Source organism: Ambystoma mexicanum, chromosome 5q (genome assembly GCF_040938575.1).
Source record: "Ambystoma mexicanum isolate Mex_15411 chromosome 5q, UKY_AmexF1_1, whole genome shotgun sequence".
NCBI classification, from domain to species: domain Eukaryota; kingdom Metazoa; phylum Chordata; class Amphibia; order Caudata; family Ambystomatidae; genus Ambystoma; species Ambystoma mexicanum.
Window position 1 is genome coordinate 1,356,151,826 of NC_090933.1, and position 18,230 is coordinate 1,356,170,055.

Genomic DNA, 18,230 nt, shown 5'->3' on the forward strand with positions numbered 1-18,230 from the left:
GAGCTCTGTGGGAGCTGAATCCACAGTAGCAGGACCACGCCTCCCAAGCATTTTAAGTAATGGTGCCTGCATTAAGCAGGGCAACTGATGGACGTCAGTGGCAAAACCGAGGACAAAGAAAAAAAAAGGAAGAGGTGGAGTGGGAGGCCAAACCCTTAGGAGAGGGACAAGCTGGGGGAGGTTCTCAAGGCGGTGCTTCATTTGTAAAGAAGTACCAGGGCCCAAATATTTTCTAGCATTGCTGCGCCACGCCGGGAAGGTACGTCACAACACACTGCTGCCTCTCCTAGACTGTCAAAATATTTGGGTTCGCAGCTCCTATTGGCGTATTGTGGGTGATGTGGGCACTACAGATGGTTGATTGATATTTGATATAGAAATATCAAAGTGTAAGTTGTGTCTGGAGTTGAAACTTGAACGCTTCTTTGAACACATCATGCTGATGATCAATTTCCTCTGATTTTATAGGTCGTCAGTGCCACATTTTGACCGTCTGCTCACAGAAAACAGAACGTAAGTGCTTCTTCTTATAGTTAAGTGATGGATAAATGTAGTGAAAGTCACCACTGAACTGTTGAACCTGCCTGTCAAACACCACAGCCTGATCAACTGTTGGTCCGCATTCAGCACAGGCACTTCTTCTTGGCAGTGGTTTTTTCCTTGGTTCTGCCCCTTTACTAGTGTGGTCAGCTGTGACTGTCCTGTTGTCCTCGCTGTGCTGGTGACCCTCTATCCCACTAAAGGTACATGGAACTGTGCGGCACTGATCACCTTCATGTGCTGGTGTGCATTTAGGACTCAGTGGGAAGATGGCCTGCGATGTGCCTGTGTATTGGTATACCCCACGCTGGCTGCATACTAGAAGAAAAAGGGAGTGTCCCTGGCTTATCAAAGCCCTGCACATGCCAGCTGATTACCCCTGCCTGCAGTGAGATAGCAAAGCCAGCATTATACTGTTTCTGGCATGTATATGTGTAGACCCTTCTGCCAATGAGCTGCACCTTTTACCATGGATGGCTGGCCGGTGCCCGCAATGCTCATCCTGCTGTGGCATTGCTGGTAGTCATTTTAGTAGGAAAGCAGCTCCAATTTCATGGAGGCTGACTAGAGCAGTACACTGGTGGGAGCAGCACAAGCACCCATCGCTGTTCCCTTCAAGCACATTATCCGTGAAACAGGATTACAAGCACAGCAGCTCCAGTTTGGCTTGGTGGTGCAGCTTGCTGTGTGACTAAGACACAGAGTGACTCATTTTAACTGAGCCTGAGACAGCAGGTGCTGGTGCTCAAAGCCGTCCCAGGGCTCAGTCTTGGCAAACATCACCTCAAATGTAAAGCTGCATGAGGTAAATAAAGCCTGGTGACAAGGTCTGTGTCTGAGACCGCAGCAACATATTAAAGGGCTGTGTCAATGAATATGTATTGTGCTGCTTGCTGTGCTTTCACTCTCCCTCCCCAATGTATTTATTTATTGTGCATTCATTGGGCGCTTATACAGTAAGTCAATTCTGTTTCAAAGCGCCCTCATTTCAAGCTTGTTGATTAGCCAGTCTCCCAAGCATGGCTCTTCTATCAATCGGACAATGCTGCGGTGTATGCAGCCATGAATGAAGAGTGTTCTGAATGTTGTACACTGTGAACTGAATCCCTTCCAATGATTGCAGATGAGGCACAATGAGATCAAAGAATTGCTTGCTTGCTTTGGCTCAACGGAGAAGACCGTATTTGAGCCGAGGTCCACAACTACATCTCCTCAGCTCTAATTTGTAAAATTGTAATTTTAACAAGTAAAAAACTACTGTGTTTAATAGAAATGACTTAGTACACAGATCACATAAACCATTCTAAATATAATTAAATTGTTCTAAACCGATTGACAAAAAAGGTACAGTGGTAGCTTTACTTTGCACATCCTGAAGTGAAGAATACTGGAACAAGTAATCATTGTAATGTAAGCTTAAAAATTACCTCTGGGTTTTGCAACTGTACTTCTGAGACTTAAGATGTACAAAAAAAGAAATGCTTGGATAACTTTAATTGCTTGTAGGCAGTTTTTGACACCTACTTGCAGCTTTCTGTAACGACAAATAGAAGTATTTGTGAAGTTACACTAACAAGCAAACACTTTTATTGAGTGACAATAATAATTGACTTGTATCAAGGCACCTATTGGGTAGCTAAATGTAGCTACTTGGAGTCTTTCAGAAGAGCGTGCATCCACCATGGTATTAATCACCTTAACATTCAGTTATCATTCAGTTATTGGGAGGTCTTGTCTCAGACAATAGCTACACCAATGATCCACGCCTCCCAGCTCCCCTTCGGTGCTAGGTCCGCTGCATTTAGCACTAATCAAGAGATTGCCATTTTAAATGCAGTGCTGATAACAAAAAAACATGTTCAATATACATGTTAGACAGATGCACCACAGTTAAGGGGAGTGAGAGCTGCAAGAACCTTATCGTTCCAAAGCCAGGTACCACCACACAGGTCCAGTGCCACCCCTGGTCTTGGATCACGTTAGTTTTTGACATAGACTCATGCCCACCGCCTGTGGTTTATGTGTTCTTTCTAACTCTGTGCTGGTTTGTTCCTGCAGAGTGTCCCGGAGCCATGGAGACGTCCCTCGGTATCCTGATGTTGGTGTCGGTGGTGCTTGGGATTACTCGAGGTAAGATCGGCCACATGCTATGTGATGTCCTCACTGTGGTGTTAGAACAGAGCCTGTGGAGTGAGGCCATTGGGGTGCTAACTCATTTCCAGCCTTGAGACTCAGCAATGCCATCTCTCACACTGAATCTTATTGCATGGCAGCCCAATGCACTCTCCCGCCCTCATGATATTTGACTCACGCTGCCCACTGTTTTGAGGCACTACAGTGGGCACTGGGGTTTGGAAAGACCACTCCATTGCCCTAGTTCACTCATTGACTGAGTAGCTTAGTCAGGTGTTGGTCCTATCTAGAGTGACTGCTCTGTCTTTTCTGCCTTTGTGATCCCCATTGCATTTGTAGTTGTGTAGCCTGTACAGAGACCAGCAGGAAGGGTCCGATCATGTGTGGACCTTCCCATAGCACCCTGCACCCCTTTACAAGGTTTCCAGTGTGGAGACCTCTCAGCAGGGTCTACTCCTATTGTTGGCAGCCTCTCCACTGCATCATGTGCCCCATAAAGTCTCCCAGGCCTGTGTGGGGGGCCCTAGTCAGCGTATGGTCCCATTGCACCACCTGCCCCGTGGGAAGGCTTCCAGAGCAGTGTAGAGAGCTATAGGCCTGGCCAGGCCTTGGTGTCTGCAAAGGTTTGGTCTGTCTTTTTGCTCTCAAATGTGTGATTTATAGATCCTTAGACATTGGATGTATATACTGGAAAACTTGGGTAAGACTGGCCAGTTTCCAATGACAAAATCCGAGCGGTCACTGTGATCTGCAGAAACGCGCCAACAGATGGGGGAGGGTGTTACAAGCAGATGAGGGATTGTTTGTGGACGTTTGGAGGTGGCGATTGGTCTAACCGTCTCTTCTCTCTATTTTGCAGGTGACCATCAGAAGCTGGAAGACAGGTACATTTCCCTTTCCGTTCTTCAGCAGACACAGGGTGGTGGTGATAGAGTAAGAGCAAAGGCGCCGTTGAATACGTAACGCCGCATTTCAGGAATGGCGGTAACTGTAAAACAAAGGGTATTATAATCCCTTTCTATGTTTAAACTACCACCTAAATGACAGGTTGGTGTTGCATGATAAATAACGTGTATTAAAACCCATATAATACTTTGTATGTACCCCATGCTATAAATGCCCAAGCCATAATTGAAGCCATTGAAAATACCACTTCTTTTTACCCTTACCACTGAGCCTGTAATAAGGCCCCTTAGTCTCAGAAGTGGGAGTGGGTTCCTATTTTTCCAGGGGAGTATGTGGGTGGTCCTCTTCATAATCAGTATTTTGGTTTCTCTGTCAATGTGCCCAGTTGTTGAGCTGCCCTGTGCCCTGCTGTTGGACCCAGCCCACATTACTTGACCTCTCTGTTCCTGTTGAATTTGGGGGCTGCAACCTCTAGCTCTGCAGTTGGTTTGCACTAAGACTGCCACAATATCTCTCCATTGACTTTGCTGGCTAGAGCGGATATGAATCCTCTGGAGAGCCAAAGGTTCAGACCCCTGTTAAAGGTTCAGAATTTCTTCTATCAGCGGCCTTGCAAGAAATTCATACACCTTATTTTGGCCTCTATTATACATGCTGATCCACTTGAGCCATGCTCTTGTATGTTCAGGAACAGTGCAAAGTCTGCACTTGTTTATCGCTGGCAATGCAACGTTTTCTTCACAGGCTGGATTGTCAAAGCGCTGAGCAGCATTGAAAGTCCTCCACTTCTGACTTGGCATCCATTTTATAGGGGAGGTGGGAGGCTTTCACTTACAAAATGGTGGCCACCACAAGAACACACTAAGCGCTTCAGTCAGAACACACTGACCTAGAACAGCAACTGGTAGCCTCGTCAATATGTTGCAGATCTCGTTGCATGATTCTGTCCTATTAAGAGCTACGTGGCTTTTATGCACACGCTAACCACATCCTGTACCTTTGAACATGGAACGTCATACTTTGTGTACAGCTGTCAAGATTACCAAATCCTTGAGAGCCCACCCTCCTTTCTGCTGCTATGATGAGCCATAGAGCATACATGCCTAGTCTCCGGGTTTATCCCAGACGCAGAGTTTTTACATTCTTCTCGGGGTTGCCGGGGAAGAGCGAGAAACCTCAGATTCCAGAGTAATCACAATTCAAGTTGATAAATGGCAGCATCGAAAGCTGCTATTCGATGACGGCCCCAGTGCTTCTGTTCTGCCAGAAGATACCATTTTGCCAATTGTCAATAACATTATATTACAAGAGCTGACCGGGGGCCTGAAAGGCAGAGAATCACAACAGGAAATAACATAGCCGCAGCACCCCACACTAGGCCCCCTAGTAACATGCCTGATTTCACTTCCACTTGGTTTTCTTTGCGTATGCTTCCAACATGTCCCACATTGCCATGCCTTCCACCCCCACACTCCCCCATCCCCCTGAAATAACACGTAGACTCAGATTGTGGGTGGACAGGCCGCAGTTGCTTTATTAAGCAGGAGGTAGCTTACAGGTGTTCCGTTACTTGTAATGCAGCATCATGATTCTGCTCTGAGCTGCAAAACTCTTACACTTCCCAAATTGGTGGCGGGCAGCATCCGTCTCATGCTTTTCCCCTTTCCTTCACCCCTACCCTTTGGTACCCCAACCCCCATTTTCCATGTCCCTAACTGATTCCTTAAAATACAAGGTGGTGCCAGGAGAGCGGGACTAACTAGGAGAATGAGGGCAGAAAGCTAAACGAATCAAATCATTATTTCATTTTATTTTGATTTAAATACAAAAACATTACACATTTTAATCAATTTTGTTATAAAAGCATTCTATAAAACATGCATCCAAACATTCATTCATTCAATCTAAATAAATCCCTAAAAATGTTTCTATTATTTTAAGATACAACAGAGAAATGTACAATTCATTTCCAAATCTCTTCACATATACATCTAACAATAGTTCATTCCAAATAAAGTATCGACTGTTGGTGCCCATAAATGCAGATCTTCTTTAGAACACGGGCTTTCCAGTTGGTAAATAGTTTCGACTTGACAAAATATATAAGTCTTCATCAGGATCGGATGAACATTAACAGATTCTAAAAGTAAAACAAATACATTAAAAATAATTAAAATAGCTTACTGTCTCCCTTCACTCAGTAGTACTCGCAATTATATTAACAAAGAGATCAATCTAATCTATCGCTCTACCCATCAATTATATCTGGTATCTCATGAGTAAGGTCCAAATATTGGCTAAGTACCTCCATGAAGGCAAATATCTCATACACATGCCTCAAAACTGTAGGCAATCCACGTGGGCCCTTTATATATTTAAAGGTCAAAGGTATGACGCACAAAATCTTAAATTAATTTTATTCAGTGCCATATTTCAAACTTTATAATCATCTCTTCCAAATCTGTCGTGACTCAGTGAAAAATAGAAATAAAAAAATATATAAAATATATCAAAATAATTGTAAGCATACCTACAAACCCCGTTGGGTTCGCATAGTAGTTTATGTTCCAATGGCTTGGTAACTTGAGCTCCATTCACATCTAGTGTATGTCAAAGTTGTTCACTCTTCGGAAAAGTGGACTAATGGGAAAGCAAACAATAATTTCAATGGTGTGAAAATGCCCGCAAACTTTTTTCATGGAAAACGGCATAGAGTTAGTTAAAGGCAGACAAATACCTTTGTTTGTAACCACTGATTAGTCCACACGGCGAAACTCATCAGAAAAGAGTCTCTATTTTGTTAGGCACACCACCTCCTGTGTGGGCATCTACAAACAGCGGAACTATTCGTACCGAGCAAGACAGGAGCGATGGGCTCTTCACGAGTCGTCACGCATACACATTCTGTTCAGAACATGTGTGAAAACAAACAATGGGAAAAGCTAACGTGAATACGCTATGCTTTCACTCAGAGGACGTACAAGCCCACTTGATCTAAACAAGGCTTACCTTTCGAACAACGTGCATAAATCAATCTGGAACTTGATCGTGGTGGTGTCGGCGTTCACATAGTGGCGGCCAACGGTTTCTGGGAAATAGAGGCCGTCTTTTATTTCACTTTAAAAAATAGTGAACACAAAGGATGGACCCTTAGACTACTCGCTTAATTACTCAACGCTGGTCCAACAGCTGGGGGAGCAGCATGGTAAAGGTAAACAAGGGACTAATCCACTGATAGCGATGGGAGCAGGCTAAAAAGGGAAAAGGAAGGAAAAGAAGAAAGCGAGGGGACGAAACCCGTACTCTATATCCCGTTCAACGAATACACCCAAACTAAGGGTACTTACATAAATTCAGCCATCATTTCCACTCTTCTTGCTGATTCAGTCCCTTGTTTAGACTATTAGTGTGGTATATCCACCATTGTTCCTTCTGGGACAGGCGTGCAGCTGTATTTGCTGCATCAGTGCCAAGCACTTTTTCAATCGCCCACCATTTGAGATCTTTCAACTCCAAAAAGTGCATAGTCAAAGGAGCATTCAACTGACCAGTCTGGTGGCGAAGCCCTTCCAGAGTTGGACATTCCCTCTGTCCCTTACTGAAGTCTGCCCTGCTGGGTCCACCTTCTGCCAGTAAAGACTGCAGCTCAGGATGGTCAACAGGATCCAGATCTCCAATGAGTTTCTGGCCTTCCATTAGCTCTTCCTCAGAGTCTAATTCTACCACACAGGGTTGTACCTCCCTCTCAGCCTCAGCTGGAGGTGGGGTTACGGGTGTAACTTTGGACAACCGCGGGGAAGTCCGTGTTGGCTGCACTGGAATGCTGGCTGCTGGTTTCGGGATAGAAGTCTTAGGTTGCCCTTTTGCTTCTGATTTCTTGGAGACAGCGGCCGACAATTCCAGTGGAGCAGGAGTGATATCTTTCTTCATCATCTCCTGGAGAGTACCGCGCATGGTCCTCTCTCTTGTGGGTCTGGTTAGCTCCTGTAACCGTTTACTAGGAGGTCTGGGAGTATGCGATACAACTCCGAGAGTTTTCAAATCGTTACCCAACAGTACGCGTCCTGGTACCTCACTCTGTATGCTGACAGGTATCTTCACAGTCATGTCGTTACACTGGATGAGAACTGGTAATTGGGGAAGCATCTGCACAGGCCCTCCAGCTAACTTGGTGAGGCGTTTGGGTGCCTTAGCAACATCCTCAGCCTGAAAAAACGATGTATCCACCACAGTTATGCTGGCCCCAGTGTCCCTAATGGCAGGAGTCTCCTGACCATTCACCTGGACACTGTCCTTATAATACTCTTTAGTATTATCGGGGATAGAATTATAGACATCTAAATTCTGTTGTTCCCACAACCCCAGAGATACTAAAGAAACGCTGGCTGAGACTCCAACGGGTTCGTCAGCTAGCAGTAAAAAGTGTCCACTTGCCATTTGGACTTCCTCCTCTGGAGCGAAGGCTAAGGAGACAAGCTGGACCCCTGAAGGTTTACCCTTACATCTGGGATCTCCTTTCACGTGGTCAGTCGAGCCACAAACAAAGCATTTACCGACTGTTTTCTGGAATGGTGGCTTGTTCTGACCTCCTTCCGGTTTGGCACCAGAAGACACACTATTCTGCTGTGGTTTTCCCGGTGGCTTACCCTTCTGGTTTTGTTTGGGGCCCTCTTTGGAATTTGAGTTATTAGAATTCTCTTTTGAGTCTTTCTTAGGCTGTTTTCCCTCATCCTTTTTCTGAGTTGCCCCAGAATCCTTATGAGTAGCCCTGTTGGCAACCCACAAGTCAGCAGCCTTCGCTAGTTTCTGGGAATCCAATTCCTTCGAATCAGCCAGGTGCTGCCTGAGCTCAGGAGAACAGGCATCATAAATAGACTCCAACATAAAAAGATTCCTCATACCCTCATAAGTGTTCACTTTGTAACCCTTAATCCATCCCTCTAAGTTTTTCAACCCTTCACTCACCCAGGTAGCCCAAGGGGTACCATCATGCTTTTTGAGGGTTCTAAACCTCTTAAGATAGTGGGAAGGGGTCTTCCCGAATCTAGCTATTAAAGCTAGTTTCACACTTTCGTAATCCGTCTTATCCGCCTCCCCCAACTCCATTACCACATCAGTCGCAACAGGAGGGAGCCTAGAGAACAACCAGGGAAGCAAAGCATTCCCGGTGATGTCCTGGAGCCCATGATTGTATTCAAACAGTTTCAACCAATCCAACACATCCAATCTCGGTTCATACATACCCACTAATTCCTTCAGCATCCGGGGTCTTTTGGGACTGGAGCTCCTAGAGGAACCAGAGGAGAGAGAAGCATTTTCCATAGATAACCTTTTCATCTCTAACTCGTGATTAAGTTCTATTTCCCTGAGTCTTAACTCAGCTTGCTTCTGCTCAGCCTGGGCATTCATCCGTCTGAACTCGAGCTCTTGGTTTCGTTCAGATTGAGCCAAGAACCGTTTGTATTCTAGTTCGAGCTTCATTTTTTCAAGTTCAAAATAAGCAGGGTTACTTGTGGGACCTGGTATGGGCCCCGTAGGCACAGCTGGTAAGGCAGGTAGAGGAGCAGGGGAGACAGTTTCGTTAGCCTCTTCAGCCTCTTCATCGCTATCATCAGAATTACGATTCAGATCAACACCATCACTGTTATCTACATTTGCTGGAGAAATTGGTTCCTCTGAACCAGTACCCAGAATTTGGTTCGCCAGCAATCTCTCTATTAGTTCTAACTTCTTGCCTCTTACAGGAAGATTCTCTTGCCTACAGAGAGCTCGCAAACTCTCAGTATTTTCACCTGACAAGGACTCTTGACTGTAAGTTTCCATCGCAGACATGTTTCTGAAAGTTGCTGTTTAGGATAACTAACCACAAAGCTTAGCACTAAAGTGTCGAAAAGCACTCTAAACTGTATACTCGATACAAATTCCACCGCTGTACACCAGTGTTAGGCGGAAACCTGTGCAGTTCCCTCTGGGACCACTGCAAAAGATTTAGGACTACAGGTGTTTGGCAGTAAACCCACTTGGTAGCAGTCTGTACCACACAGATTCACTTGGTAGCTGTGGCTGAGCAGTCAGACTTCTCTCAAGAAGAGTTAAGCAGTATGTGGAGTATACAATATAGGGCAATTCTTCACAGTAAGACAAGCAAACACGCAACGAGGCTCAGTGTAAAAATATTAAGGTATTTATTTATAACGAAACATCTATGGAAAACACTTTGGCACTATCACGGCAAACACTTCAATCACAATTACTCTACGAAGAAGAAACGATCAATCCCCCTAACAATATTTCGACAAGTCTAGGTTCTACCGGCATCACTTATTTGCAGACAGAGGTGTATGCCTCAACCTAGATGGCACTCTAATATTAGTTAGGACGGGAGAGAAAAATAAGCAGGTTACGAAATCAACACAGTTCAATACTTCACGGGAAAAATGCAAGGCAAGAAGGCATGAACCACAATAGATCAGAGGCCAGGCCCACTCGGAGAGAGGCAAGGCGATAGGTCCCAAAAGTCTCTAGTGGAAATGCGTTCGAGTCTTTGTAGCAAATTGTTATCGGCAGATTGAACCAGTTCAGAACAATACTTGAGAAAGCTTGGAGGCGACCCAACGGAAAGGAGAGGATTAAGACACCTCACTCGAACCGATCGAAAGGGAAGCCAGGCGGACACGGTACCTTGTTGTGGAGGGCAGCTCTGGCGGGGGCAGTTGTTCCTGGTGGTGGACTTTGCCAAGAGTAGAGATGATCTCGTCGTCGAAGAAAAGTGAAGTCCGGTGCACCACCAGGGAAGAGACCAGCCGCGGAGTGCTCCGTCACAAGGCACCACCTTTTGGTTGCGGTACAGGGGTTAGTGGCTATCCGGTTGCCGAGGTGCTCTGCACGGGCAATTCGACCACTGCGTCCTGAGGCGAATAAAAAGCAAAGGGGACTGGTTGTTCCCACCAGTCAGGGGAAGAGACTCTCCGGCAGGGAGATCTCCTCTGTCATCGGGAAGTGGTGAGTCGGTTCCGCAGGGCTCCACCGGAGGTGTCGTCGTGCAGGTCGGCTCAGCGTTACCCTCGTCGGATTCTTAGGTCCTGTGGCGACTTCTGAAGATCCAGTCCCAAAAGCCCTGCTTTTATGCAGAAAACCCCCATTCATTCAGCCTAGCTGTCAATCAACACATGCTAAGTGGTGAGCGGGGAGGCTCACCACTTGGGCCAATCACTCCAGAGTGCGACCGGAGTTGGCAAGGCAACTCGGTCCAGGGTGCCTAAACCCCCTTCCGCACCCCTGTGGTAACCCAGACAGAATGGCACCACTTTGGAGGGTCTCTGTACAGAGGCCCGCCAAAAGTGGAACAAAGGGCTCAACCTTTGGTTTAGGAGTCACAGAGACGAACACAGGCGCCATTTTACAAATCGAGTTCTGGCAGAAAATACCATCCGATAAACTTATTTAAGATAAGTAGACCAGTGGTACGTTAGAGATTAACGAGAAAAAGTATCAATCTCCAACAATGGGACGAATCCCATAGGGTTATGTTCGGGGTCGAACATAACAAGTAGTTTCCACTGCCACCAGCCAAAACTCGACGAGGGGGGACGGGACAGTGCCCCCTCGAATAACAGATCCAGGAGTAATCGAATTAACCCTACTAGTACGTCCACAATAGGATGGTTTGTACTAGTTCTGTTAGTAAATTTAGGTCTAGTAAAGCCAATGGTGACTTTACATGCCCGGGGAGACAGTAGTCAGTCCCCGGGTATGGAGTCTATGGTAGGGGTCCGCTAGGACGCCCCAGTGCTACGGCACGTAGGGTGCGGTGTAACACACATAGAAAAACATATGAGACCCTATGGAGTAAAATACCCCATAGCCCATCGAACACATTGACATTCAAAGGAATTACACACATACATGTCCAAGAGTGGGAGGAAAAGAGTCTCACTCTTGGCAGGATGGAAAAAACCAAACTCCAGAAATCCAGCAAAGCTGCTGGGGGACTCGCTAGGTTAGGAAATTCAGCCTAAAAAGAGAATTCTCCCTAACACCCTTAACTTTACACATTATATTACGTTTCAAGTAACTCTCCTTCTCGCTTTTCTTTAGCTTTACTTTTACTTTTCCATCCCTCCTCCCACCACCCTCCACGTACCCCCTAGCGCAGTAGATGCTGTGCCGCCACCGTCATATTGTCTCTAGACCTCTTCCACCTTTCAAAGGTCTCTTGGCCTCTTACCCAGTTCAACAGTCTCTTCAGACCACGGTTGACCCCTGTTTCCCCAGGCTGTTTGCCCTGTTGCACTGTTCTTACATTCCCCGGGTACCATAACCTCTTACTACTTACATCAAGTCACTGGCTCTTATTTCCTACCCCCATTCATTGTGTAACACTCTCCCATTCCCCCCATTTCTTGTACCCTAACCCTCACAATCCCTGTAACCTCTGTTGTTTCTAGCCCACTACCCCCTGCACTGTACACTTGCTCTTTCCCCTATTCCCCCCCCTGATCCCCTTAGTTACGCTAGCCAGAGCCCCCTGCAAATCCTTGCCTTAGGGGGAGGGGGATCCAACTTGCGCCCCCTACCTTAAACATTGTTTGCCCTGACGTTGTCTGTTTTGGCATTGCCTGAGGTGGCAAACCTGCTCGCTGCCTTATCTGTTTGTAAACCACCTCGATGCATAAATGCTCTGTTGGGCGGACCTTCCAGCTAAGTCATCTGTCCTGGTTTACTTCACATATTTTTACAGTCCGACTCTTCCCTTACAAATAACTTCTCTTACTTTTACTTACTAATCGCTTACACATTACTTTTAACTCTAGTTGCACTGTGCTGGTGAACGTTCCCTAGTGTTTTACTTGAGTTCCACCGCTCTTGCTCCTACCGACCTTTCCTTGGCCCTGACATGTGGGTTTCGCTCCCTCTTATCGTCCTGAGATGTTCTGCACTAGGAAAGCATCCAGGAATCCTCATTGGTGCCATTGTCCCCTTCCCACTCTAGTACAATGCGAGTATACCAGTGTGTACATCCATTGGGGAAGCTACAATACACTCTCTGTTGTAATATGCCAAGTACGTATAACTTCAATGATACAGTCATGGCTATTCTGAAATTTGATCAACACAGATATGTGCAAACCGGGTCCTGACTGGAAAGGAAAGAAAGGGGTGCGCAAATTAATGAGTGCCTACAAGCTTGGTGATCCTCTACATATGCCATTTTCAATTTCTTGGGCTGCACCATACCATACTATGGTCTGTGAACTTACCCAGTACCAATCCTTTTTGGGCGGATATTTCACTTGCTAATCTTCTTGTGCAACACACATCTGAATTACAACTCACATGTTAGTACAGCACCACGTTGATGTTTTGGGCGTTGGCTGAGGTGGCAAACCTGCTCTCTGCCTTATCTGCCTTGCCTTCTTTCCCCTCCCTGCACTTGCACAATCTCATTGTCTCTGGTCCTAGTAAGATCATTGTCTTGTTTCCCCCTTGTCAAATTCCTATGCCTCGCCGCGCCTTGAAACACTTGTGTATAGGCGCGCTATACATAAAATATCATATCTGCTTGGGTACAATAACAAACCGCAACATGACGCTCCATTAGGCGAAGACCACCACTAAGTCCTCTGTCCTGCATTACTTCACATTACTTAACAGTCCATCGCTTTGCTGTTTGTTCACTATCGTTTTACTTTGTGTTTCACCTCTCTTGCCCCTACCTACAATTCCTTCTGGCCAAGCATGTTCATCATATGTGGGGGTTTCGGCTCCCTGTTATAGTGGTGCGATGTTGGGCACTTTAATGCCCAGCATCCAGGAATCCTCATTGGTGCCGTTTGTCCCCTTCCCAATCTGGTACAGTGCGAGTGTGCCGTCTTGTACATCTTGTGTAAACAATACCTGTACCAAAAGTAGGTTACCTAAATATTGATAATAGCGGGTACCATGTAAATACTACAGGCAGATATTAGCTGTGTTCCTGTTTAGCTGGCGTTAAGAGTCAACATCTGAGTGTTGGTTTTCGGTCTGGGGATAAGAATGCTGCTGCTTTTGAGTTGGAGCCTTATCACCGTCTGCCAGAACCAACTCACCTTTCCTCCTTTTCCGCCTCGCACTCAAAGCAACCCAACCTCATGCGCAGACCCGTTTCCCCGCAACGGTGCAACGGCCGGGGGTTATCTAACTTTAGCATGACCCGACACCCTTGGGACGACTTCCCCCTTTATCCTCATGGTGTACAAAGCGACCATTCTTTGCTGGTGCACAATCTACTTTTCTAGTCGCCCTGTCTTCCCATTACGCATTGAAATTCACTGTGCATTCCAACGCCGGCACAAGCGCGCTCCCCCACGACAAAGGCCTTCACCCCTACCTCGCACCCATGCGGCCAATCCTCCTAAACAACCCCAAACCCATACACGTTAGCAAACACCCCACCTTATTCCGAACGAAAGCTCCCTGCCTCTGGTCTTTAAATCCTGTTACTTCCGACTGCAACACAACGCTCCCTCTTCACTGGAACTGAAACCCTCCCCCCTTCACTGGAACACTGGACACACATACACCACAACCCCCTTACACTTTCGGCCACGAGTTGCCTGCGCCGCTAACAAGGAGCCCCACACAACACCCACCCATAACCCCTTCTCGCCACTGGCACAGCACCCCCACTAAAGTGAATCACACAATGTCACACTATACTCCCAACAATGCAACATTGACCCCTCCCCCCCAAGCAGCCCACCCAGAGCAACAACCCCAGCATCACGCAAAACCGAACGCGGGAGAAACCCGGTGTAACGTCGGAAAATGCTTATTGTCAGAAAATGCTTTCCCTGCTTACTGCGCATGCGTAAAATGCAATTGCTAGCAACATCTCATGGTACATGTAACCGATAGCATTTTTTGACAGTGTGCTTTTCGTAGCCAACCCTATGTTGTACAGGGCAGTGCAGCATTAACCCTATGTTAGCAATTTTAACCCTATGTTGCGTCATTTATGTAGCAATAGCAAAATCTGACGGCAAATCCACTGTGGATTTGCGGGTATTGAGTCCTTTTCTTTCACCAGCAGAATAACCTGCAGGCTTGTCCGGGCCCATTTTTAATTCCAAGACCCTTTCCCCCACCCTGTGGTATTATCTATTGTGGTGGTTGCCCTCCCCGGGCTCTCATTTCGCCTTAAAGTTTAGCCTCCCTGGTGCTTTTATTCCGGTTCTGGGCCTCTCGGACCCCTCTTGTCGCCCTTGCATTTCACCTTAGTCCATTGCCATGTTTTCTTTGGTCCAGGCCCCCGTCCTCCTCTAGTGCTGGGTTCTGGTTCTTCCTCCTCAATTCCCAGGATGGTGGCTCCTTCTTTGCATGTTGTAATGCAGTGTTGTTTTCCCTCCCTTTCAAACAGCAGACCAAAAGGGAAAGTCCAGCGGTATCTAATGTCCTTCTCAGTGATGGTCCGTGGCATGGGGCCCATTCTTCTCCTTTTGAGTAGTGTCGGTAGAGGAGGTCCAGGGGGATATACCCGGCGGCTTGTCTCTCCCCCCTGGGTCAGATCTGCGGGGCCTCTAGTCCTTTACCTCCCTGACTCTTAGGGGACAATGTCTCACAGCGACACCCCCTCCCCCCCACCTGGGGTGTCAGCTTTGCCCCTCTTGATGTTAGAGGCTTTGTCTCCTGTGGTTGCCACCGTTTGTTTGGTTAGGTGTGCCACCCCCACCCCCCCAGATTCTGCACCTTAGCTCCTTTATCCTGCTCTGGGGAACCAGAGTGTCCGGGGTCACTCTTGTGGGCCCTTGATCGGGTCTCCCTGGGGCCTCCAGGGTGTGGTGCCTTGGCCCCTCCTGGCCTCAATCTTCTCCTGGATGGTTGGTGTGGGGGGGTTGCAAGGTAGTCCTTTGTATAAAGCTTGGAATGTCCTACGGTCTCTTCCTCTGTGTGTTCGCTTTAATGGAGGGTGGGAGGGGCCTCACCTGTTGCACTTGTCGGGGTTGCACTTGTTGGGATCCTTATGAGGCTCCACGGGTGCTCCTTCCGTTCCCCTGTTGCTCTCCTCTGCTCTGCCGTTACTGAGGTCCCTGATTGGAAGCAGTAGTGCCAGAAGTCTTTGGCTAATTCTGCTAGGAGCCTGGATGTTGTGCCTCCTACATGAATGATATATCTGACTGCTGGGTATTTGGTGTGTTTATTAGTAACATAATGCAATCAGCACCTTGGCAACATTTGCAGGGGTATCCTTGCTCATGTGCCAGCTGCTGTTTATCTGGCCATAGGGAATGGGTGCAAATGTTGGGAGCTTTAGAAGTGCAATGAGGCACAGAGGAGTCTAATTGTGCACATTAGGCCAAGAATATTGTATATAGCACCCAGCCTGCGTTTGGAGTTCTTTTTTTAACATGTCAGCAGTGCATGTGGGTGGTGTCTCGAACATCTGTTGGTGTGGCATTGCAGGGTTTATGATTTTGAAATGTAGGCAGGTCTGCCACAGAGTTACTGGCCAACCTAGCTCTTACGCATATCTGCCTACATTTTAAAAAGAAAAGCTCGAGAGACTGATGTCATGCCACACCCCACCCACATCCACTTGCTAGACTTTGCTCCGCCCACATATTTTCTAGACTCTGCCCACTTACCCCGAACACAAGTTTAAAAAAAAAGCACACACTATGGTGTAATGCTAGATGTTGGGGGGGATTTGCTCATAATACTCTGTCTCCGCCCACACCTTCATGTGATTGGCCAGAAGCAGTCTGTTTGTGGTTAATCGTATGGAGGTGTGGGTGGAGTTGCTGGGATTCCGTGCACTGTATACCAGAATTTAAGTTCGCAAAACGCAAAGAGAGCAAGCTTCCACGAACCACTCCTCAACACTCTGCAGCGCTCCACTTGCTGTAGGAGTGGATATAGGGCACGTTAAGCACGATGGATGCCAGCAACAGAAAGGGCTGACAGACTCAAAGGAACGTAGCAGCGTGGTATCCTGCAAAAACACTCCTCAAACACAAATACTGCAATGCCTATATGTTAATGGAGGAAACACTATATGGTCAAACCTCCTTCTCTTTGACTGGATCCTTCCATCTCTAATCAATTTCCTTCCTTCCCCTGCCTCCTCCCCCTTCTCTCCCCTCTGTCCCACCACCTCAGAAGGAAGTCCCAAGCCCCTAAACTCCTCCTCAAAAAACCATCAAAGGCAGTGTTCCTCTCCACCTGGTGACCCTCAACTCTCCCTCTAACATCAAACACGTTGCTGACATCTTCCCTCTCCCTGAAGACACTGATCTGGACATTCTTGCGCTTACTGAAACCTGGTTCAATGCCAGCTCAGTTACCTCCTTTGATCACTCCTATCTGATGGCTTTAAGATCACCCAAAAGTCTCGGCCGCACCGTGCTGGTGGTGGGGTTGCCCTAATCTTCCCAGAGTGGATTTGTTCTTCCATCCTACCCACTCAGCCTAACTCATCCTTTGAGAGCCTACTATGCAAATTGGTCATCTCTCCTTCCACCAACTTGACCATTGCTACCATCTACCTGCTCCCAGGCACTTCTTTCTCTCTTTCTTTCTGAGTTGGGGGACTTCTGTTCCTCCCTACTCTCTACCACCTCCAACCAGCTACTAGTAGGTGACTTCAACTTCCACCTAGACTCCCCTTGCACAGCAACCACCCCCTTCACTGACCTCTGTTCCTCCCTATCCCTCTCCTTTCTTCCCTCCAGCCCCACACATTCTGCAGGACACACGCAAGACGCCATTCTCCACTCAAACCTCTCTCTCGTCTCCACTGGTCACCCCTCTTTCCTGGTCTTACCACTCTCTCCTCACCTACCACTTGGGTCCCCATGGCCCTGTGACAACTCATAAAGCTCTGCCGACCTCGTTCATGAACATCCAGCCGAGGAAACGAGTGTCAGCTGCTGCCTTCTTCTCCTTCATTCCACCACGCCCACCCAACACAGACTCGACCACTGATTCTGCCCTCAGCAACCTCTATCTGTCCATTACCAACACACTTGACATTCTTGCCCCAGTCATGAGGATCTGCCTGAAAACTGCCTCCAAGCATAACACCTGCCACAACTCTAAGCTTGCAGTCCTCAAAAGTGAGTGCAGGGCTGCAGAACGGAAGTGGCAAACCTCAGCTGACCCAGAGACACTACAAACTCTCCATCCGTGCCAAAAAAAGACCTCATATTCAGGCACGAGTGTTCAATACCTCCAAAAACACAGCTGAACTCTTCAAAATCTGCAGGGAACATGCCAACCCGTCCGCAGTATCTTCTGCCCCTACTCCTTCACAGGCCCTATGCAATTCACTCGCCTCTCACTTCACTTCCAAAACCCAAGACATACTAAACCGCTTTGTCTCACACTCCTCCAAATCAACCCTCCCATCTCTTCCCCCCCCTACCACCCACCCTCCTCCTTCCTTCTTCTCCTCCTTCGCTCCTGTCACCCCCGAAGAAGTCACCAGAGTTGTCAACTCCATGAAGGTCTCTTCCAAACAGGTTTCCCCATGCTCTTCCAGAACCATCAAGGACAACATCTTCTCTCTCGACCCTGCTCTTGTTGAACTCTGCAACCACTGCTTTGCTACTGGTTCTTCCCCATCCTCCCTCAAGCACTCCCTTGTGCTCCCCCTCCTTAAAACCCTCTGCAAA

General features: G+C 47.3%; 1 protein-coding gene across 2 annotated transcripts in view; it reads left to right on the top strand.

Annotated features, from left to right (window-relative positions):
* The window catches only part of LOC138498142 (uncharacterized), a 307,816-nt gene that overhangs the window by 252,728 nt on the left and 36,858 nt on the right, over nt 1–18,230 (top strand). For both annotated transcript variants that reach the window (XM_069622020.1, XM_069622019.1), the window contains exons 2-4: nt 469–513; nt 2,599–2,670; nt 3,533–3,557. In XM_069622020.1, coding sequence (XP_069478121.1) covers nt 2,613–2,670; nt 3,533–3,557 — 83 coding nt within the window. In that variant the 5' untranslated portion in view covers nt 469–513; nt 2,599–2,612. The remainder of the gene's footprint in view (nt 1–468; nt 514–2,598; nt 2,671–3,532; nt 3,558–18,230) is intronic.